Consider the following 24,209-nt stretch of genomic DNA (forward strand, 5'->3'; position numbering starts at 1 on the left):
AGAGACAAGATTAAACTTTTATACAAAAAATGTTATTTAAAATGTCATTTTTTAAAATATTGCAGATTTTACCACTAATTTTAAATGATTATTGACACTTATTTGAAATATGTAATTGCCTCATTTTTATTTTTTAAAACTCAGTAATACGTAAACCGTATTCGTTACTACAAATTTTTGCTAGTTTTCAAATAATTGCTGCAAAAAATGGGACCATTTGCTAAAAATTTCAAAACAGGTAAACTCCGAAACTACCGGACTTATTGTTGCGAAATGTATGTATATTAGGACTATCATGTAAATGGTAAAACGTTAATCATCTCCAAAATTGACAACAGTGACTTTGTTTTTAATTTTATAAAATTACATACACTTATATTAATACTTAACCCCACAATTTACGTTGAATGGACACGTGATAACACTGGAGAATGTTTATATATTATGTGATATTATTATTACGACTCCAAATTTGAAATTTACAAAAACTATTCAAACTTCTGGACCTAACTTGTCCATTCTAAATATACAACTGTGTCTTATGTGTTGCATAACCTCATCTGAATCGAATTTAAACAAAGACAGATTAATAATTAATGAAACTTTTAAACAAAAAATATTTTTTAAAATGTTATTTTTTTAAATATTAGAGATTTTAACACTAATTTTAAATTATTAGTGTTACTTGTTTAAAATCATTACGTTATCTGAAAGTCGTATAGAAAATGGAAGAATTTGAAAAAATCTGGAACAATCTGAACGAGTTTGCAGGAATTTGAAGCGATGTGATGAAAAGTGAAAAATTTTTGAGAATTTGAGAGAATCTGAAGGAATGTTGAGAAATTTCGAAGAGTTTAGAAAAATCTAAGAGAACCCAAAGAAAAAACTGGGAGTATTTGGAAGAATTTTGAAGAATCTGCAGGGATCTGAAAGGATCTGTAATGGTCTGAATAGAATTGAACAATTTGAAAGAATCTTGAGGATCCCTGATGGTGTCTTTGATAGAATTTGAAAAAATTCGAAAAAATATGAAACAATCCAGATGAAGCATCAAAAGCATCCGAAATAATCCGAAGGAATAAAAAAAAATCGAAAAAGTCTGAAGGAGAGAGTCAGAAAGAAAATGAAGGAATTTGAGGAAATCTGGAAGAATCTGAATGTATTTTGCAGGAATCTGAAGCGATGTGAGGAAAGTTGAAAAATTCTTGAGAATCTGAGAGAATCGGAAAAAATCTGAAGGAATCTGAAAGAGTCCGGAAGAATTTAAGAGTATGCGAAAAAATCGAGAGAATCTGAGGGAATCTAAGAGAATCTGAAGAAATCTGAGGGAATCTGGGAGAATCTGCGAAAATCTGAGAGAAATCGGAAAATTCGTCCTTTTCGTCCTTCGTCCTTTTCGTCCTTCGTCCTTTTCGTCCTTCGTCCTTTTCGTCCTTTTCGTTCTCTTCGTCCTTTTCGTCCTTTCCGTATTTTTTTTCGTCCTTTTCGGCCTTCGTCCTTTTCGCCCGTCGTCCTTTGGGTCTTTCGTCCTTTTCATCCTTCATTCTTTTCGCCTTTTTCGTTTTCGTTCTTCTCGTCCTTCGTTATTTTTTTCCTTTTCGTCTTTCGCCTTTTTCGTCCTTCGTCCTTCGTCCTTTTCGTCCTTCGTCCCTTTTTTCCTTTTCGCCCTTTGTCCTTTTCGTCCTTTGGCTTTTTCGTCCTTTTCGTCCTTCGTCCTTCGTCTTTTTCGTCCTTCGTCCTTTTCGTCCTTCGTCCTTTTCGTCCTTCGTCCTTTTCGTCCTTCGTCCTTTTCGTCCTTCGTCCTTTTCGTCCTTCGTCCTTTTCGTCCTTCGTCCTTTTAGTCCTTTTCTTCCTTTTCGTCCTTCTCGTCCTTTTCGTCCTTCTCGTCCTTTTCGTCCTTCGTCCTGAGCGAATATTGAGGAATTTCAAAGAATTTAGAAAAATCTAAAAGAATCTAAAAAAACCTGGAAGGAGTTGGAAGAATTTTGAAGAATCTGCAGGTATCTGAAACGATGTGAACAGAACTGAAAAATTTGAAAGAATCTTAAGAATTCCTGACAGTTTCTTTGAAAGAATTAGAAAAAATCGGAAGAATCTTAAGGTGAGAATCAGAAAGAAAATGAAAGAATCTGAAACCATCTGAGTAATTTGAGGGAATCTAAGAAAATTTAAAAGAAATTGAGATATTCGGAAAAAATCTGAGAGATTCGGAAAGAATTTGAAGGAATTTGCAGAAACTTGTGAGTAGAGGAAAATCTAAAAAAACATTGGGATTCTTGAGAATCCGAGAGAATCGGAAAAAATCTGAAAGATTCTGAGAGAATCTAAGAGGATATGAGAAAATTGAAAGAATCTGAGATAGTCTAAGAGAATCGGAAGGAATCTGAGGGAATCTGGAAGAATCTGCGAAAATCTGAGAAGTATTGGAAGATTTGAAAAGAATCTGAAGGAATTTGAAATAATCTGAGAGAGCGAATATTGAGGAATTTCGAAGAATTTAGAAAAATCTAAAAGAATCTAAAAAAAACTGGAAGAATTTTGAAGAATCTGCAGGTATCTGAAAGGATCTGTAAGGATCTGAAACGATCTGAATAGAACTGATAAATTTGAAAGAATCTTGAGGATTCCTGACGGTTTCTTTGAAAGAATTAGAAAAATCGAAAGAATCTGAAGGTGAGAATCAGAAAGAAAATGAAAGAATCTGAAACCATCTGAGGAATTTGAGGGAATCCAAGAGAATTTAAAAGAAATTGGGATATTCGAAAAAAATCTGAGACATCCGGAAAGAATTTGAAGGAATCTGGAGGAGTTTTTGAGTAGAGAAAAATCTAAAAAAAACTGGGATTCTTGAGAATCCGAGAGAATCGCAAAAAATCTGAAGGAATCTGAAAGACTGTGATAATCTAAGAGGATATGGCAAAATCGAAAGAATCTGAGATAGTCTAAGAGAATCGGAAGGAATCTGAGGGAATCTGGAAGAATCTGCGAAAATCTGAGAGAAATTGGAAGATTTGAAAAGAATCTGAAGCAATTTGACAGAATCTGAGGGAGCTTGTGAGAATCTGAGCGAATAATGAGGAATTTAGAAGAATTTATAAAAATCTGAAAGAAAAGAATAAAAAAAAACTTCACGAATTTGGAAGAATTTTGAAGAATCTGTAGGAATCTGAACCGATCTGAATAGAACTGAAAAATTTAAAAGAATGTCGAGGATTCTTGACGGTTTCTTTGGAAGAATCTGAAACAATCCGGAAACATCGAAAAGCATCCAAAATAATCCAAAAGAATGAAGAAAATAGAAAGAATTTGAAGGAGAGAATCAGAAATAAAATGAAAGAATCTGAAAGCATTTGAAAAATTTGAGGGCATTTAAGAGAGAAATTGGGATATTCGGAAAGAATCGGAGAAATTCGGAAAGAATTTGAAGGAATCTAGAAAAATCTAAAAAAAAGCTAGGATGCTTGAGAATCGGAGAGAATTGCAAAAAATCTGAAGCAATCTGAAAGACTCTGAGAGAATCTACGAGGTTGTGAAAAAAATCGAGAGGATCTGAGGGAATCTGAGAGAATCTGCAAAAATCTGAGAGAAATTGGAAGATTCGAAAAGAATCTGAAGGAATCTGAAAAAATCTGAGGGAGCTTGTGAGAATCTGAGCAAATATTGAGGAATTTCGAAGAATTAAGAAAAATTTTAAAGAATCTAAAAAACAACTGGAAGAATTTTGAAGAATCTGAAAGGATCTATAAGGATCTGAAACGATGTGAATAGAACTGAAAAATTTGAAAGAATCTTAAGGATTCCTGATGGTTTCTTTGAAAGAATCCGAAAATATTCGAAAGAATCTTAAACAATCCAGAAGCATCAAAAAGTACCCGAAATATTCCGAAAGAATAAAAAAAAAATCGAAAGAGTCTGAAAGTGAGAATTAGAAAGAAAATTAAAGAATTTGAAACCATCCGAGGAATTTGAGGGAATCTAAGAGAACTTGAAAGAAATTGGGATATTCGGAAAGAATCAGGGAGATTCGGAAAGAATTTGAAGGAATCTAAAAGACTGAGAGAATCTAAGAGAATGTAAGAAAATGGAGAGAATCTGAGGGAATCTGGGAGAATCTGCGAAAATCTGAGAGAAATTAGAAGATTGGAAAAGAATCTGAAAGAATCTAAAGGAACCTGCGAGAATCTGAGCGAATATTGAGGAATTTCGAAGAATTTAGAAAAATCTAAAAGAATCTAAAAAAAAAACTGAAATATTTGAAAGAATCTTGAGGCTTCCTGACGCTGAAAAAATTCGAAAGAATCTGAAATAATCCGGAAGCAACGAAAAGCATCCGAAATAATCTAAAAAAATCGAATTGAAGGAGAGAATCAGCAAGAAAATGTAAAATTCTGAAGGCATCTGAAAGAATCTGGAAGAAGCTGAACGAGTTTGCATGAATCTGAAGTGATCTGATGAAAGGTGAAAAATTCTTGAGAATCTGAGACAATCGGAAAAAATCGGAAGGAATCTGAAAAACTCTGGAAAAATCTAAGAGAATGTGAGAAGATGGAGAGAATCTGAGAAAATCTAAGAGAATTTGAAGGAATCTGAGGGAATCTGGGAGAATCTGCGAGAAATTGAAACATTCGAAAAGAATCTGAAGGAATATGAAAGAATCTGAGGGAACTTGTAAGACTCTAGAAGAATCCAAAAAAAAAGAACTGGAAGAATCTAGAACAGTCTGCAGGGATTTGAAAGGATCTAAAGCTATCTGGAAAAATTCGATAGGATCTGAAACGATTTGTAAGGAGCTGAAAATTTTTGACGAAATATGAGGGAATCTTGACAGATTTTCTGACAGAAAAATTACACATTTTTGACGTGCTTAATGTTTCTAAGATTTCAAATGTGCTCGCTACACTCGCATTCTTATCATTTTTTTTTTTTTTTAATTAATTTAGTATCAATAAAACACTTAAGAATGAACGGTCAGCAAGGCTAACTATTATTAGATTTTATTATAATAATTTTCGAGATCTTCCTATGAAGGTAAATTACAAAATCAAACTCTAAAATGTGAGCGTAGCGATCACGTTTCGAATGTTTCAACTCCAGAGATATTACAGTGATCTTAATCTCACATTTTTAAATAATAAAATTTTTCTTGATGATTTAGCTTCTCACGGATACCTGTAAATATATTTTTTTAAATTACACCTAAACGAGCTCGCTGCGCTCGCATTCTAAATACTCTTTTTGGAATACTACGGTCTCATAAGAATATTATGAAAAAAACAACCTCGAGAGTGCAAATGCAGTGTGCATGTAAATTGCTAGAATTTCTTTTTTTATTAATTTGTTCGTAGAATTTATAAGTTAAAAAAAATCATTTTCTTCAAGATTGAACTTAACTTTTTGTAAAAAAATCAATAGATCACTCAGACACCGCCTCAATAAAACACCCCCAATAACAGTTATAACTTTCTATTAGACATAGAACCTCTGATTAACACCATTAATATAAATATCATCTATTATTCGATAAAATTTAGTCTTCCCATTCATCGTCGTTCGAATCATCCTCATCATCATCGTCCTCCGAATGTATCGCCTTACTCCTCTCGGCCAACGCCCTGGCCAAAGCCTCTGCCAAATCCCCATGCCTCGGCTCCACCACAGTACTAACCGGTTTGACATCCCTCTCCTAAAAAAAATCAACCAAAAATCACCCCAATCCCCTCCAAATTCACCCTATACGTACACAAACAGGCTTCAACTTCGTGCCTTCACGAATCTCCTTCAACAACTGCCCACGCGAATCCTCCACCGGCGAAGGAGGCATCTTCCGATCCTCCACGGGCTTCAAAGTAGTACCAGTTTTGATACTCTCCAAAAGCGCGGAACCCATAGCTGGCGCCGGGGGCGGTATGGAGTCCCCGTGGGACATATCGTTGAACATAGGCACGGGCGGAGGGGGCGGCACGGCGCCGAAGTCGACCACTGGAGGCGGCGGCGGGATGGGTTTCTCATCTACAAGTGGCACACGCACAGTTAAAAAATACAACGAGTACAAGAGCAGACGTACTTTCCACATGGTTGACGGCATTCGGTGATGGGACTGGCGGTGGGGGCGGTGCCACACGCTAAATCAATTAATTAATTAATACATTAATGTAGACTTGTCGCTAGTACGTACCACGTGGGACCGCGGCGGCCCTCTGGGTGGCACCGGAGGCACCGGTGGTACTGCAGGCGCTTTTCGCCCCAAAGACAGCCGATTCGTGGATTCTTCGATGGCTTCTCGTCCCCCGTGTTTGTTGATGAAGTCGTAAATGAACTCTTTCGTGTGGGGGTCTTGCAGCTGCTTCTCCGAGATTCCGGCTTTCTCGAAAAAGCATTTGAGTTGTTCGTCTTGGCTGTCGATGTCGAAGCCCGAGTCCGGGTTCCACCCGACGTGAGATATGTGTTTGAAGTCGAGGGGGACGCCGATGTCGGCTTTGGTGATGTTTCTTTTGCGCTTTGCTAACTTCACGGCTACGACGAGAAACGTGATTTGGGGCTCTGATTGGCTGTTTTTTTATTTAATTTACCTGGATCTTGTACTCTTCTGTAGTCGTGGGGCTCTTTCAGTGTGTGGGAGTTTATTATGTTTTGTTGGATTACGGGGCTTTTTTGTTGCTGTTTGGAACGTTTTTCTATAATAAAAAAAAATTTTTTTTTAAATGGGGTAACAGAAGGAACAATTCTAGGACCCACTTTATTTATTTTCTACATTAACGATTTCGTTACCTACAGCTCACAAGTAAAATAAGCACTTTCCACAGTTCGAACATCAAAGATTTCAGTTCTAGCAGAATTTTGATCAAATTGGTGTTTGACTAGAAGTGAAATCTTTCTAAAATTAGTACGTGAAGATGCAGGTGTAACTTGCAAAACATTCGAAACACGTTGCATTCAAGGACCTGCGTAAATTTCAGGGCTGTATCAAGGAAAATATTTGTTTATGTTCTTACCACATCGCTTGTGTTATGCTTATCTTCATCAAAAAGATAACAAACCACGAAACATGGTTTTACTCTATTTTTAGTTGATAGCCAGGTTTATTTTAACGTAATTTTCCTTATTATTTTTTATTACTAATCTGGGAAAGGTCGGTATTCAGACAAGACTATTTTCATTACGATTACTAAAATCAAGTAAGGCACAGGTGCAAGTTGTACGGTTCTTTACCAGAAAATTATTTTTAAGCGACCTGAATTTGTAAAATGGAGTCATCGCTGGATAATTTTCCCATTATATACGCCAACTTTAGTAACTCTCGTGTTGTAACATATGTTATTTGTTTTCAAGTAATTGTGATGATAACAATAATTTTCTCAATAAGTGTATTTATAGTATGTCTACGTTTTTTTTTTTTGAGATAATCTACAGTGAATTATGAAACCCCAGATAAAAAATCACCAATTTTATAAAGAAGCTAAACACACAAATCTCGGTTGTTAATGTTAGTTTTTCTAACAAATTATTGACACAGTCCTAAACGATATACAAATTAAACAAATCGTATTTAAGTAAGATTAAAAATCACGTATTTACTTTACTTTAACCATGTTGGTTTTGCGATTTTTTTTTTGGTAAATTTAAAATCTTCTACTACTAAAAATTGCAAAATGAGATTGAACAGTTTTACTTGGACTCCAAAAATTATAGAATTTCGAAAACAATGTTATTCTAAAAATAATATAATTTTAAAAGTCCAGAAGAATTTAGTCAGATTATCTTGGAAACCCAAATTCTGGATATATATTTATTTGAAAAAACTAAAAATAAAATTTTCGATATTTCCGAAATTTTGTGAATTTATTTACAAGTTCCAAATGTGGCCTAAATACACTAGAAATAAAATTTTGTTCAAAATGTGTCAGGATATCTTTGTTAACTGCAACGATTTGAGAAACATTCGTAAATTCTGAATCTTCTACTACTAAAAATTGCAAAAAGAGATCCCAAAATTGTACTTAGGACTCCAAAAATTATAGAAATTCGAAAATAATTTGATTCTAAAAGTAACATTATTTTAAAAGAACAAAAGATTTTAGTCAGATTATGTTGGAATTAAAGATTCTAGATACATATTTGAAAAAAGTAAAAATAAAATGATCGATATTTTCGAAATTTTGTAAATTTCCAAGTTCCAAATGTGGCCTAAATAGACCAAAAACAAAATTTTGCTTAAAATGTGTCAGGTTATCTTTATTAACTGCAATGATTTGGGAAAATTTCGTAAATTCTAAATCTTCTAGTGCTAAAAATTGCAAAAAGAGATCAAAAAATGATACTTAGGATTCCAAAAATTATAGAAATTAGAAAAAAATTTGATGCGAAAAGTAATATTTTTTTAAAAATCCAGAAAATTTTGTCAGATGATCTCGGAAACCAAAATTCTGGATACATATTTGAAAAAGCTAAAAATAAAAAGTTCGATATTTTCGAAATTTTGTGAATTTTCAAGTTCCAAATGTGGCATAATACACTGGAAAAAAAATATGCTCAAAATGTGTCAGGATATCGTTATTAACTGCAATGATTTGAGAACATTATAGAATTTCGAAAATAATTTGATTCTAAAAGTAACATTATTTTAAAAGAACAAAAGATTTTAGTCAGATTATGTTGTAAAAAAAAATTCTAGATACATATTTGAAAAAAATAAAAATAAAATGATCGATATTTTCGAAATTTTGTGAATTTCCAAGTTCCAATTGTGGCCTAGACACACTAGAAACAAAATTTTGCTTAACACGTGTCAAGATATTTTTATTAACTTCAATGATTTGAAATAATTTCGTAAATTCTAAATCTTCTACTAGCAAAAATTGTAAAAATAAATCCAAAAGTTTTACTTGGGTATCGAAAAATTATAGAAATTCGAAAAAAATTTTATTCTAAAAATAATATAATTTTAAAAGTCCAGAAGAATTTAATCAGATTATCTTGAAAACACAAAAGTTCCAAATGTGGCCTAAATACGCTAGAAACAAAATTTTGTTCAAAATGTGTCAGGATATCTTTATTAACTGCAATGATTTGAGAAAATTTCGTAAATTCTATATCTTCTACTCCTAAAAGTTGCAAAAAGAAGTCCAAAAATGTTACTTAGGATTCCAAAAATTATAGAAATTCGAAAATAATTTCATTCTAAAAGTAGCATTATTTTAAAAGAGCAGAAGATTTCAGTCAGATTATCTTGGAAACCAAAATTCTGGATACATAATTGAAAATACTAAAAATAAAATTTTCGATATTTTCGAAATTTTGTGATTTTCCAAGTTTCAAATGTGGCCTAAATACACGAGAAACAAAATTTTGTTCAAAATGCATTAAGATATCTTTATTATCTGCAATAATTTGAGAAAATATCGTGAATTGTAAATGTTCTACTCCTAAAAGTTGCAAAAAGAAGTCCAAAAGTTTTACTTGGGATTCCAAAAATTATAGAAATTCTAAAATAACCTGATTCTAAAAGTAGCAATATTTTAAAAGAGCAGACGATTTTAGTCAGATTATGTTGGAATCAAAAATTCTAGATACATATTTGAAAAAACTAAAGATAAAATGTTCGATATTTTCGAAATTTTGTGAAATTTCCAAGTTCCAAATGTGGCCTAAATATACCAAAAACAAAAATTTGCTCAAAATGCGTCAGGGTATCTTTATTATTTGCAATGACCTGACAAAATTTCGTAAATTCTAAATCTTCTAAAACTAAAAATTTCAAAAAGAGATTCAAAAACCTTACTTATGACCCCAAAAATTACAGAAATTCGAAAACAATTTGACTCTAAACGTAATATAATTTTTAAAATCCAGAACATTTTAATCAGATTATCTTGGAAACTAAAATTCTGGATACACGGTTGAAAATACTAAATATAAAATGTGCCAGGATAGCTTTATTAACTGCACTGATTTGAAAAAAATTCGTAAACTTAGATTTTTTACTACTAAAAATTACAAAAAAAAAATCCAAAAATTTTACTTATCACTCCAAACATTATAGAAATTCGAAAATTATTTCATGCTAAAAGTAATATAATTTTAAAAGTCCACAAAATTTTAGTCGCATTATCTTGGAAATCAAAATTCTGGACACATATTTGAAAATACTAAAAATAAAATTTTCGATATTTTCGAAATTTTGTGAATTTCCTAGTTCCAAATGTGGCCTAAATACAACAGGCACAAAATTTTGCTAAAATGCGTTAGAATATCTTTATTAACTGCAATGATTTGAAAAAATTTCGTAAATTCAAAATTTTTTACTACTAAAATTTGCATAAAGAAATCCAAAAGTTTTACTTATGACTCCAAAAATGATAGAAATTCGAAAATAATTTCATTCTAAAAGTAATATAATTTTAAAACTCCAGAAAATTTTAGTAAGATTATCTTGGAAATCAAAATTCTGGATACATATTTGAAAATATTAAATAAAAATTTTCGATATTTTCGAAATTTTGTGAATTTCCAATTTCCATATGTGGCCTAAACACATCAGACACAAAATTTTGCTAAAATGCGTTAGGATATCTTTATTAACTGCAATGATTTGAAAAAACTTCGTAAATTCTAAATTTTTTACTACTAAAAATTGCAAAAAGAAATCCAAAAGTTTTACTTATGACTACAAAAATGATAGAAATTCGAAAATAATTTTATTCTAAACGTAACATAATTTTAAAAGTCCAGAAAATATTAGTCAGATTATTTTGGAAACCAAAATTCTGGACACTACTTGAAAATACTAAAATTAAAATTTTCCATAGTTTCAAGATTTTGTGAATTTCCAATTTCCAAATGTGTCAGGATATCTTTATTAATTTCAATGATTTGAGAAAATTTCGTTAAGTTCTAAATTTTCAACTACTAATAATTTAAAAAAAAAGATCCAAAAATTTTACTTAGGACTCCATAATTATAAATAAAATAATTTGAATCTAAAAGTAATGCAATTTTAAAAATCCAGAAAATTTTAGTCAGATTACTTGGAAACCAAAATTCTGGACAATTATTTGAAAATATGTATTAAAAATAAAATTTTCCATATATTCAAGATTTTGTGAATTTCCAAGTTCCAAATGTGGCCTAAATATACTATAAACAAAATTTTGGTTAAAATGTGTCAGGATATCTTTATTATCTGCAATGATTTGAGAAAATTTTGTAAATTCTAAATCTTCTACCATTAAAAATCGCAAAAAGATATCCAAAAATTATAGAAATTCGAAAATAATTTGATTATAAAACTAATATAATTTTGCGTCCAAAGATTTTAATCAGATTATCTTGGAAATACCCAATGTGTTTGAATATCGCTTGAGTATGTACTATTTTTAGAATCTTCCCTACAAATAGATTGTTGTATTTTGTCAATTTTTTTAAAAGCAGGTAACACACCAACAGTAATAAAAATAAATTCAACTTATGCATCTTTCGTCTGGTGATAATTTTACGAGATGGACTAGCGAACAGATTACTCCGAATTACATATTTGTACCGTTTAATCTAGATTTTTTTTAATAAAATATTTAAAATATTTTTAATTTAATATGAAAACGAGTGTTTTAAAAAATAAATTCATGAATGAATTTTAGACCCAAAACGCTTCTCGGCTTTGTAAAACGTTGTCTTATATTTTTCCAGTAATTAAATGACGTCAAAGTATTTTTAGTCTCCTTATCTCCAATATTAGCAGAATCTGTCTCCTTGAAAATGACAAATTCAAGTAGAAACTATCAAACTATAAACACCTTATAGTTCAAACATTCAATCTATGAATAATGATAATTTTCCAAAATTTGAATACTACTTTTTAATTTTACAAAATTGAACTAAAAAAACCAAACAAATTTTTTTGATTTGATTATATAACGGATAACATTGTTAAACTAATCTAATCACATCAGTTGCTATATCAAATACCATCATAATATTTACTCATTAGAATGCAACTGAAGTACTCACACCCATAAACCCCTCCTCATACTAACCTTCCCTTTTTTTGCGCACCATGAGTTTATCGTCCACGACCATTTTAAAATCCTTTGCTTCATCGGTACTCGCAAAATTGAACGCCACCATCGTGTCCTACAAACACCCATTAAAAACCGCACCACCCACCGCGCCTACGTACTTCTCCTTCAAAAATATGCAAAAACAACGTCGACTCGTTGTAGTCCATATTTTTGTACATCTCCTGCTCCCACACCAGCATGTTCCTCCTCAAGCAAAACAACCGAAAGAAGTAGTTCTTCTTGCTGTTGTCTTTCACGAAGCACAGCACCCCCACGTCCTTCTTCAGCCACTGGGAATGATACGGAGGCTCTGTGCAGAAAAGCTGGGCCACAGTTGTGCATATTGACTAAAAATTATTCGACATGACTTTGACCTGTTCACGAGATTACGATCGCGGCAATTAGCGGAATTAATTGCTCCAAGTTGTACCGTTATACCCTTACCTGACACCGATTTCCCAGCAATTTGAAAACCTGCAAATTTTCTTCTTGGTTGAGGAGCCGGGAGTACTTGTTCTCGAAACCAGTCGGGGGCATTTTCATTATTCACACCTTTTTCCCTGCACAGGCCCCAAATGAAAGTTATTTACTAATTTTATGAATTTTAAAGTAGCGTAAAAAACAGCCGCCTCGAGTCACTGACACTTTGACGTTCGCATGACACATTTTATGACAGCCGCTGGTGGCGCCCCCTACTCACACTAGAATGACAAAATTTCCGCGAATGCGGCGATTAAAAAAATCGTTTTTTATAGAGGAAGCAACGTCGAAACGTGGGGGCTAGAAAATACAAAGGTCAGTCGTTGCGGAGGTTTAGTTATTTTTTGCCAGGACTTGCGAAACCGCGCCATCTCGCGGCACCACAATTAAAAACTTTGATCGCAGCCTCCGTTGATCAAAAGATCATCGTGTTTGACAGAAGTACAGTTGTAATTGTTAAATACTGTGATTTGTTTAAAAATGAGATAAACAATTAGCAAAAATGGCATTTCTATGCCCTGTGCGTATCAGACGAGGCAAGAAGAAAAAATGTGAGTAAAATTTAGTCCAATTTTCATACAACCCGAATTTCCTTTAACGCTTGTTGCATTGCGGTTAACAAGGGGGCCCCCTTTGAATAAAAACACTAACAAGTAGCCCCGCGACAACAATAACAGCATGAACGGGGTGACGCGGTGGAAGGTTTCGGTTGGCCCCCCGAAGAATGTGCCCTCATTTTTTCCCACTGACCAGACCAAACACAAAGAAAGCCAAGCTTTTGTTTATGGCAAAAACAAAAACAGCAATATTTTGGTGGAATAAATAAGCTCGGCGACCAATAACCGTGTGGGTACACCTACCTGTTGCTTCTGGACCTGAGTGGGAGCAGCGAACAACCGTGGGAAAATGTACCCAATTGGGTCTAATGAAGTGGTTGTATTTTCACAGTGATAATTTCGTTCAAACTGAAATAAATTCTGTTTGGTTTGTTAGTTATCTTTTATCGCAATGGTCTACCCCAACTTCCAGTACGATAATGTTAAAGGCTGGTTTTTTTATCGTGAAAAGCGATAACTGGGTTATTTTAAAAGCAAAACGGTGGGAAATGTGGATGGTGCTTTGTTTGGGAGGAAAAATATGTACGATTTGTTGTTTGGACAAACATTTGTTTGTGAACAGGTTCCAACCTGTTCTGGGTTTGTGTACCGTTTAATTAATTTTACGATTCTAAATATTGTGTAATACCAATACCACGTAATTTATAATGGGCGAGATAAAAAGATAATTAAGCTGTGCGTAAATACGTCACATAATAGATACAAGGAGATGGGCGATAAGACAGCGAGGAAGTTATTTATTTTTTGGTTTATGATGGGCGGAAACGTTATTTAAAAAGATTCTCAAACATCACTAGGTTTATTTTCACTAATATCTATCTACCCGTGATAGCGTTTTATAGCTCATAGAATAGGAGAAGTCGGTTTTATTCCCTTGTTTGTCCTCTGTCAAGTAGTGATTCATCACACGGATAATCTGTCTGAAGTTACAAGTTGTTGTCTAGACTGTAAGTGCGTCATTCATCCCCCCCAAAAAACTGATGACGTCAGGCCAAAAATTTTTAAGCCTCATTCAGAGAATTAACTTTAATTTCCAAAAGCACATGACGTTATGTTAAAAGAAATGAAGTAAGCGATCTGATTTACAGATAAACTTACAAACTTATCTAATTTACGTAGTTCCAGGAACGCAATAAATTAATGTTTTCTCAGAAGTGACGTCATATTGAATTCCAATTACGTAAATGTCACTTATTTGCTTGTTTTTGTGATAACATTTTTTAGAAATATCTACATACCACGAAAACAACTCATTCGATTGTTATAAAAAAAAAAATGGTGGAATAAGTTTATTTTAACATTAACAAAGAAGTTCATAGTTGCTTCTGAAGCACAACTAGTATTAGTATTGGTTATGCTTTGGAGACAAAGGAAGGTCTGTATACCAAGCGTAACATAGATAACCGCATGTGTTGCCAGTATATTTCCACCTTTGTGTATAATCTTGCGTAAAAAACAAATATTAATGCAGTTTAGATATAATTTTAGTCATAAATCTGAACTATTGCGAAAACACATTTTTGTAGCTAAATTTGAAAATACATACTAAAAATAAAAGTTTCCATTATTTTTGAAATTATATGAATATTCGAGTTCCAAATATGCCATAAATACACTAAGAATGAAATAATTGTGTTTATAGTGTGTTCATCAACTGCAGCTACTTGAGAAAATTCGGTAAATTTTAAATCTACTACTACTGAAAATTTCAAAAAGAGATAACATAAGTCCAGGAGATTTTACTTTTATTATTTTGGAATTCAAAATTCTGGACACATATTTAAAAATGTATACTAAAAATAAAATTATCCAGATTTTCGAAATTTTGTGAATTTCCAAGTTTCAAAAAATTTTAAAAATCGAGAAATTGTAAAACCAAGGTCCGAAAATTTGAAAAATCGAAAGATCGAGTAATCGAAACATCAAAATATCGAAAAATTTAAATGTTGAAAAATCTAAAATTCGAAAATCAAAAGGTCGAAAACTCAAAAAACCGAGAGATCAAAAAATCGAGAAATCGAAAATCCGAAATTTATAAATTGACGAAAAAATCGAGAAATCAAAAATTGAGAAATCGCAGTGGGCCAAAATGTAAAAATCGGAAAGTTAAAAATTGAAAAACTTAAAAGCAAAACAATCGAAAAATCTAAAATTTTTAAAATAGAAAAAGTAAAATTCGAAAAATTGAGAAATCGAGACATCGAAACATCAAAAATTCGAGAAATTGAAAAACTAAAAATCGAAATGGAAGAAAAACTGAAGAAACAAAAAATTGAAAAATCTCAAAACTGAAACATCAAAAAATTGAAAATCAAAAATTCAAAATTTAAAAAATAGTAAAATTCAATTGAAAATCTGAAAAATCGAGAAATTGAAAATTTTCAAAACTGAAATGACCAAAAATTGGGAAATCGAAACATCAGAAAATTGAGAAATCGAAATGGCCAAAATCGGAAAGTAAAAAATGGAAGACATTGAAAAAAAGAACGATAAATCGAAAAACCGAAAAATCGAAAAGTTAAAATAACTTGAAAAATTGAAAGACAAATATCAAACAAGTCAAGAAATCGAGACATCGAAACATCAAAAAATCGAAAAATTCATGAATCCAAAAAGGTACAATAATATAGAAGTTGAAAAAGTAAAAATTGAAATGTAAGAAAAACTGAAGAACCAAAAAATTGAAAATCGAAAATCCAAAAACTGAAAATTCGAATCATCAAAAAATTGAGAAATCGAAATGGCCAAAATGGGAAAGTACAAAACTGAAAAAAGTTAAAAAAATCGATACATCGAAAAACTGAAAAATCGAGAAGTTCGACAGTTGAAAAACAAATATTAAAGAAATAGAGAAATCTAAAATTTTATAAATATAAAAATTAAAATATCGAAAAAACTAGAAATTGGAACATCGAGAAATCAAAAAATTTAAAAATTCCAAAACTGAAATTTAGAAATCGAAATATCCAAAATCACAAAGTAAAAAATTGAAAATATTTAAAAATGTCGATAAATCTAAAAACTGAAAAATCTGAATGTTAAAAATTTGAATAATTGAAAAGCAAAAGTCTCAAAAAAATCAAGAAATCGAAAAAATTGATAAATCTAAAATTTAAAAGTCGAAACACTCAAAAATCGAGAAGTTGGAAAACCAAAAATTGAAATGGAAGAAACTGAAAAAACAAAAAATTGAAAAATCCAAAAATTGAAACATCAAAAAATTTAAAAAAACAGGAAAATTGAATTGTAAATCTCCAAAACTGAAGTGACTAAAAATTGGAGAAATCGAAACATCGAAAAATTGAGAAATCAAAATGACCAAAGTTGGAAAATAAAAAATTCAGAAAATTTAAAAAATCGATGAATCGGAAAACTTAAAAATCTAAAACCGGGAATTCGACAATTCGAAAGCCAGAATTCGAAAAATTTAACAACTGAAACATCAAAAAATTGAAAATCGAAAGTCCAAAATTTAAAAAAATTGAAAAATTGAATCGATAATCTGAGAAATCGAGAAATTGAAAATTTCCAAAACTGGAATGATGAAAAATTGTCGAAACATTGAAAAATATAGAAATCGAAATGGCCAAAATCGCAAAGTAAAAAATTGAAAAAAATTAACAATATCGATAAATCGAAAAACTGAAAAATCTGAAAGTCAAAATTTTGAATAATCGAAATACAAAAGTATCAAAAAAATCAAGAAATCGAATAAATTGATAAATCTAAAATTTAAAAACCGAAAAACTCAAAAATAGAGACGTTGGAAAACCAAAAATTGAAACGGAAGAAAAATTGAAAAACTAAAAAATTGAAAAATCCTAAAATTGAAACATCAAAAAATTAAAAATCTAAAAATTTAAAAAAACAGGAAAATTTAATTGTAAATCTCCAAAACTGAAGTGAGGAAAAAGTGGGAAATCCAAAAATTGAAAAATCGAAACATCCAAAAATTGAGAAATCGAAGTGACCAAAGTCGGAAAATAAAAAATTCAGAAAATTTAAAAAAATCGATAAATCGGAAAACTGAAAAATCGAAAAATCTAAAACCGAGAATTCGAGAAATCGAAAGCCAGAATTCGAAAAATTGAAAAATCAAAAAAATTGAAAAATCCAAAAACTGAAACATCAAAAAATTGAAAATCGAAAATCCAAAATTTAAGAAAATTGGAAAATTGAATCGATAATCTGAAAAATCGAGAACTTGAAAATTTTCCAAAACTGAAATGACGAAAAATTGTTGAAACATCGAGAAATTCAGAAATCGAAAAACTGAAAAATCCGAAAGTTAAAAATTTGAATAATTGAAAAACAAAAGTATCAAAAAAATCAAGAAATCGAAAAAATTGATATATATCTAAAATTTAAAAATTGAAATGGAAGATAAACTGAAAAATCCCAAAATTGAAACATCAAAAAATTAAAAATCGAAAAATTTTAAAAAGTAGGAAAATTGAATTGAAAATCTGAAAAATTCGGAAATTGAAAATCTCCAAAACTGAAGTGCAAACAATTGGGAAATCGAAAAATTGAAACATCGAAAAATTGTGAAATTGAAATGACCAATATTGGAAAGTAAAAAATTGAGAAAATTTTAAAAAATCAATAAATCGAAAAACTGAAAAATCGAAATCTATAAACGAGAATTCAAAAAATCGAAAGCCAGAATTCGAAAGATCGGGAAATTGAAGAATCCAAAAAGGAAAAAATCGAGAAATCGAAAAATCCCAAAACTCACATCGAAAAATTGAAAAATGAAAGAAAAGTGAAAAACAAATATCAAAGAAATCAAGAAATCGAAAAATCTAGAATTTTAACAATAGAAAAATTGAAATATCGAAGAAATGAGAAATCGGAACATCGAGAAATCGAAGAATGATAAATCTATAATTTAAAAATCGAAAAATTCAATTCATTCTAATAAATAAAAAATAGTTAAAAAAACTAAAAATTGAAATGGAAAAAAAAACTGAAAAATTCCAAAACTGAAACATCAAAAATTTGTAAATCGGAGAAGTGAGATATCAAAATGGCCAAAATTGGAAAGTAGAAAATTGAAAAAAATCTAAAAATCGATGAATCCAAAAACTAAAAAATCAAAAAGTTAAAAATTTGAAAAATTGAATAACAGGTATATTAAAGAAGTCAAAAAATCGAAAAATCTAAAATGTTTAAAATAGAAAAATTAAATTATTGAAATATTGGGAAATCGAGACATTGGAACATCATAAAAATCGCAAAATTCAAAAATCTAAAAACTAAAAAATCGACAAATTCAAAAATTAAAAATTGAAATGAAAGAAAAACTGAAGAACCAAACAACTGAAAAATCCCAAAACTGAAAAAACATCAAAGAATTGAAAATCGAAAATCCAAAATTTAAATAAATAGGAAAATTAAATCGAAAATCTGAAAAATGAAGAAATTGAAAATCTGTAAAACCGAAATGGCCAAAATTGGAAAGTAAAAAATTGAAAAAAATGAAAAAAATCGATAATTCAAAAAACTAAAAAATCAAAAATGTAAAAAATCGAGAAGTTGAAAAACTACAAATTGAAATGGAAAAAACTGAAAAATCCCAAACCTGAAACACCAAAAAATTGAAAATAGAAAATTCAAAATTTAAAAAAATTGGAAAATTTAATTGAAAATCTGAAAAATCGAGAGATTGAAAATTTCCAAAACTGAAATGACGAAAAATTGTGAAATCGGAAAATTGAGCTTTCAAAATGGCCATAATCGGAAAGTAAAATAATTGAAAAAAAAAAAAATCGATAAATCGAAAAACTGAAAAATCGAAAAGTTAAAAATTCTAAAAATTGTAAAACAGAAATATCCAAGAAATCAAGAAATCGAAACATGAAAAAATCGAAAATGTAAAAAATCGAGATGTAAAATTAAAAATTGCAATGGAATAAAACTGAAAAATCCTAAAACTGAAACATCAAAAAATTGAAAATCGGGAAATTGAAAATTTCCAAAACTGAAATGACAAAAAATTGTGAAATCGGAAAATTGAGATATCAAAATGGCCAAAATCGGAAATTAAAAAATTGAAGAGATTGAAAAAATCGATAAATCCAAAAACTGAAAAATCGTAAAGTTAAAAATTTGAAGAATTGTAAAACAGAAATATCAAAGAAATCAGGAAATCCAAAAATCTAGAATTTTAAAAATAGAAAAACGAAAAATTCGAAAAAGTAAAAATCGGTAAGTTGAAAAACTAAAACTTAAAATGGAAGAAAAACTAAAGAACCAAAAAATTTCAAAATCCCAAAACTGAAACATCAAAAAATTGAAGATCTCTAAAACTGAAATGACAAATAATTGGGAAATTGTAACATCGAAAAGTTGAGAAATCGTAATGGCCAAAATTGGAAAGTAAAATATTGAAAAAATTTTTAAAAAATCGATAAATCGAAAAACTGAAAAATCGAAAACTTAAATATTTGAAAAATCCAGAAACAAAAATATCAAAGAAAGAAATCAAGAAATCGAAAAATTCAAAATTTTATAAATGGAAAAATTATAATATCGAAAAATTGAAAAATCGACACATCGAAACATCAAAAAATCGAGAAGTTGAAAAACCATAAATTGAAATGGAAGAAAAACTGAAGAACCAAAAACATAATTGAAAAATCCCTAAACTGAAACATCAAAAAGTTAAAAATTTGAATAATTGAGAAACAAAAATATCAAAGAAATCAAGAAATTGAAAACGATAAAAATCGAGAAGTTGGAAACTAAAAACTGAAATGGAAGAAAAACTGAAGAACCAAAAAATTGAAAATTTCCAAAACTGAAATGACGAAAAATTGGGGAATCGAAAAATTGAAATTCGAAATATCGAATAAATTGGGAAATCGAAACGGCCAAAATCGGAAAGTAAAAAATTGAAACAATTTTCAAAAATCGGGTAATCGAAGAACTGAAAAATCGAAATACATGCTGAAAAATCCCAACACTGACATCGAAAAATTGAAAAATCCAGAAATCAAAGTTGAAACGTCGAAGTCAAAAAAGCAAAATATTGAAAAATCGAAACACCGAGAACTCGAGAAATTGGAAAATAAAAAAAATAATTAATTGTGAAATTGAGAACTCGAAAAATTGAAAAGTCTCAAAATTGAACAATAATAAAACTGAAACATAAATGTATCGTAAATACACTAAAAACAAAATTTTGTTTATAAACTGTTGGGATATGTTTAGGAACTCCAGTGATTTCCTTAATCTAAGGTTTAGTTATTTTTATCAATTCTGTGGTTATCATGACATTTAAGTTATAAAGTGTTACTCATTATGACGTTGTGTAACAGTAATGGATCCTTAATTCGGAGTTTAAAGTATTACGTATTTAAAGATAAGGATTCTCAGTAAATATCTATTCATTCTTTTGAGTTCATTACGTTAAAAATATTAGTTACTGTCGGTTCAAAAATTAAAAATACCCCACGTGTTGAATGAGGTTGGTACCTGATAAAACTCCAAGACACATTTTTACACTGCTAAGTTGGTAGTAAATTTAAATGATATGTGAATATTGAAAAAGGACGCTGTCTTTGATTGCGGTTAATCATAAAAATATTGCACCTGTTTGTAAAAAAACAGCAACAACGAAACAATTTTATCGCAAATCGTTTATAAATGAAGGAATTTTACGAATTGTGGTACTTAATACTAACAAGTTTGGCATTTCGAGCAAAAATAACACAAATAATTCAGGAACGAACTTTCGTAAGAATTTCAAGTCAATAAATCCGAAGTTCGCAAGAAGCCAGAAGAGCTTGTTAGATAAGACATAACCCCAAATACGGATAATCTTTATTATCTCATCTTCTAGGCCCATTACCAACTCAACACTCGATTATCTCCATCGACAAACAATTCTGCCTATTACGACCGATCGTGGGCGTCCAAATGGACATCGATGACTTAACCAGTAGATACTTCACACACCTAACACACTTTTATATTTCTCTATTTCTTTGTTATAGCCGTACTTACGTAACAGTAAATTAGAAACCAGAAACTCTAGTAGCGGTGTTGGTTTGACCCACCTCCGAGTAATACACTAACCACACTTTAACCAACATAAGAACTTTGGTGGTACATTTGCAGCCACCATCTCAGACCTAGACAAGGAGCTCAACCGACCCATAAATGGAGCTCCGGGGATGGGTCGAATCACGGGCTCTGCCAGCATCGAGACCCTGGTCAGGGTCGGAATCGAAAAAGAGCACGGGCTGTCGCCCGACAGCAAAATGGTCGTTCTTCACGACTTCACGCCTTGCGTAGACGACGAGCTCGAAGTCAAACGCGGCCAGGTACTAAATCAAGACAAAAAACGCGCAACACTTGGAGGAAATACACCCATTATTAAATTTTTACTAAATACATATATGGTGGATGTGGTAAACAACACATTCTGATTCAAAATTTGGAAAAGTATGCTTCTACTGAGTGTTGCGCTTTTTCGACCTGGCCACAGCTAACTTTGCTTTTCGAAGATCGTCAACATCCTCTACCGCGAGAACGACTGGGTCTACGTCATCGGTCTAGACACCAGGCAGGAGGGGTTCATCCCGTACTCCTACTGTTCGCCATACAACAGCCATTTAGCCGAACTGGCCATAAAGAAAAAACTGCCAAGGGAAACCCAGCTGCCATCAGGGGAAAGCTCGGATACTAATCATGAGTGTGATCTAGCCGGTTTAGACACTAGTGATTGCGATTCTTTGGGGAAAAAACAAGTGAGAGGTGCTGGATCGCCGATTAGTATCCGATCGGAACCCGATATGTTGCCATTTTCGAAAGATCCGTCAGGGCGTTACATAGTGCTGTATACTTTCATAGCGAGGGACGAGAACGACGTATCCGTGGAGCGGGGGGAGTTCGTGACTGGTAAGTATGAGCTTTCTTGAAAGCGCGAGCAGCTAAAGCTTCCGTCGCAGTACTGAACAAGGAGGACCCCGACTGGTACTGGATCGTGCGCAGCGACGGCCAGGAAGGCTTCATCCCGTCCGGGTTCGTTTATCCGGCTGATAATGTGATACAAGGTCATTTGAACCGCGTCGCTAATCAAAATCTGAGCGGAAACTTGACGAATCAAAATAACTCGCATTTGCTGACCACGTCCAGTGTGGATGATTTGCGTTATCACGGGACGGAGTTGGTCATGTTGTACGATTATAAAGCTCAAGCTCCTGACGATTTAACTGTAAGAAGAGGTGATTGGATATATGCTGATCTTAATAATCAAACTGTTGATGGATGGTTGTGGGCGTATGCACCGAAAACTAGGAAGTATGGATTTATTCCAAAGGCTTATGCGAGACCACCCGCCATGACGAGCCTTTGATTGTTGTGTGATTGTGAAAAGAGAAAGTATTTTTATAAGGAATGATACAATGACATTTTATATTTTTATACTTTTATTTTTATTGCCGGACATTATTGTTAATAAACTTTTACATAACTATTATTAGGTTTTATTGCGTCTGATAGTGTGTGGTAGCCCGAACCTTACCCACAGCGGAAAATCTTACCACTGTGTGTATATAAACAGCATGTGTGTATTGAGATAAGAACAAAAAAACTTAATTTATCTGAAAAATCTCAGCTCGTATCATTTTTTACAAAGAATAATCAAGACCAGGAGCTCCAAGCAGTTTTGAAATTCATGTAAATTAAAAATGTTGTGTAGATTTGCATATTCAAAAATGGTAAAAACATTCGTTAATAAACATTTTTATTTAAATCAGTCATAATTAAAGATGTTAATCTTGTAGAACAAAAGACGTTTTTCCTCAGAATTTGTCTGTCCTGTGTCGTCGTATTTTAAAATTATCTTAATGTTAAAAAAAAAACCCAAAAAATTGTCCACTTTCAAAAACTGATGACATGTCAAAACATTAAGTGCGATTTTTAAAAATTGCTTTAGAGTTATTTAATATTAATTTCAGACATCAGGAACTCCCAAGATTCCTTCAAACTCTTTTAAATACAAAACATCATCAGAGACCCCAAAGATTTTTTCTTAAACAATAAAACAGAAGGGGAGCCCAAGATTCTTTTGAAAAGGAGCGTCAGAGGCCTCAAAGATTTTTTTAATTTTTAAAAAGAAAACGACAAACACCCCCAAGATTTTTTCATATTTCAAAAAAAAAGGCACCAGGGACTCCCAAGATTCGAAGGGCCCCCGAAATTCTTTGATGCTTAGTAGTAACCCTCAAGATTCTTCCACTTTTTTTTCCAAAAACAAAATATCAGGGTTCCCAAAAAATAAAATTCGTTAAAAAATAAAACACTGGTGGCCCCAAAATTTTTTAACGTGTTTAAAAAAAGACCAAAAACAAACATTAGAGATTTTAAAGATTTTTAAAAATTTTAAAAATATAAAACAGTAAATGCCCCCAAAAATTTTTCGTATTTCGAAAAAAGGGTACCAGGAGCTCTCAAGATTTTTTAAAATCTTTAATTATTGAAACAAAAAGGTCCCTGAGAGTCTTTCAGATCGACTAGTAACCCCAAGATACTTTCAAATTTTATCAAATAACACAACATCAGGGTTCCCGAGATTTTTTCAAATTTCTTCAAAAATAAGGCCTCAAAGATTTTTTTAATTTTTAAAATGATAAAACGGCAAATGTTCCCAATGTTTTTTCATATTTCAAAAAAAAAGGTACCAGGAGCTCAAGATTTTTCAAAATTTTTAATTACGGAATGAAAAAGGGCCTCTGAGATTCTTTGATACTGACTAGTAACCCTCAGGATTCATTTAAATTTTATCAAAAAACAAAACATCAGGGTCCCAAGATTTTTTCAAATTTCTTCAAAAATAGGACACCAGGGCCCTCAAAATTATTTCATATGCTTTAAAATAAGACACAAGGAGCCTGTAAGATTTTTTCGAAAGCAAAACGTTAGGAGCCCTCAAATTATTTAAAAACTAAAACGGCAGAGGCCCTCGAGATTGTTTCAAAAACGAACATCAGAGACTTCAAAGGTTTATTTAATTTTTAAAAATATAAAACAACAAATGCTCCCTAATTTT

General features: G+C 31.4%; 2 protein-coding genes across 4 annotated transcripts; one reads left to right on the forward strand and one right to left on the reverse strand.

The window, feature by feature from the left end:
• Window positions 1-5,447: 5,447 nt before the first annotated feature.
• On the reverse strand, window positions 5,448-13,581 carry LOC135133447 (actin nucleation-promoting factor WASL-like). Of its 2 annotated transcripts, none has more exons than XM_064061839.1 (9): window positions 13,394-13,581; window positions 12,498-12,754; window positions 12,173-12,400; window positions 12,030-12,126; window positions 6,570-6,674; window positions 6,176-6,513; window positions 6,065-6,122; window positions 5,741-6,009; window positions 5,448-5,683 (listed from the first exon to the last, which is right to left on the reverse strand). In XM_064061839.1, exons 2-9 carry the CDS (start codon window positions 12,594-12,596, stop codon window positions 5,528-5,530), a joined length of 1,350 nt encoding a protein of 449 aa, XP_063917909.1. In that variant the 5' UTR covers window positions 12,597-12,754; window positions 13,394-13,581; the 3' UTR covers window positions 5,448-5,527. The 2 variants fall into 2 exon arrangements, with proteins under 2 accessions (XP_063917909.1, XP_063917908.1); XM_064061838.1 differs by having other exon boundaries at window positions 12,498-12,613; window positions 13,394-13,579.
• LOC135133448 (SH3 domain-containing protein Dlish) lies at window positions 12,815-22,634 on the forward strand. Of its 2 annotated transcripts, none has more exons than XM_064061840.1 (4): window positions 12,815-13,084; window positions 21,275-21,480; window positions 21,664-22,057; window positions 22,108-22,634. In XM_064061840.1, exons 1-4 carry the CDS (start codon window positions 13,036-13,038, stop codon window positions 22,512-22,514), a joined length of 1,056 nt encoding a protein of 351 aa, XP_063917910.1. In that variant the 5' UTR covers window positions 12,815-13,035; the 3' UTR covers window positions 22,515-22,634. The 2 variants fall into 2 exon arrangements, with proteins under 2 accessions (XP_063917910.1, XP_063917911.1); XM_064061841.1 differs by having other exon boundaries at window positions 12,816-13,084; window positions 21,151-21,480.
• The last annotated feature ends 1,575 nt before the right edge of the window (window positions 22,635-24,209 follow it).

This window comes from Zophobas morio, unplaced genomic scaffold (genome assembly GCF_036711695.1).
Source record: "Zophobas morio isolate AGI-343-1 ecotype UQ-CSIRO unplaced genomic scaffold, CSIRO_AGI_Zmor_V1 ptg000022l, whole genome shotgun sequence".
NCBI lineage: Eukaryota > Metazoa > Arthropoda > Insecta > Coleoptera > Tenebrionidae > Zophobas > Zophobas morio.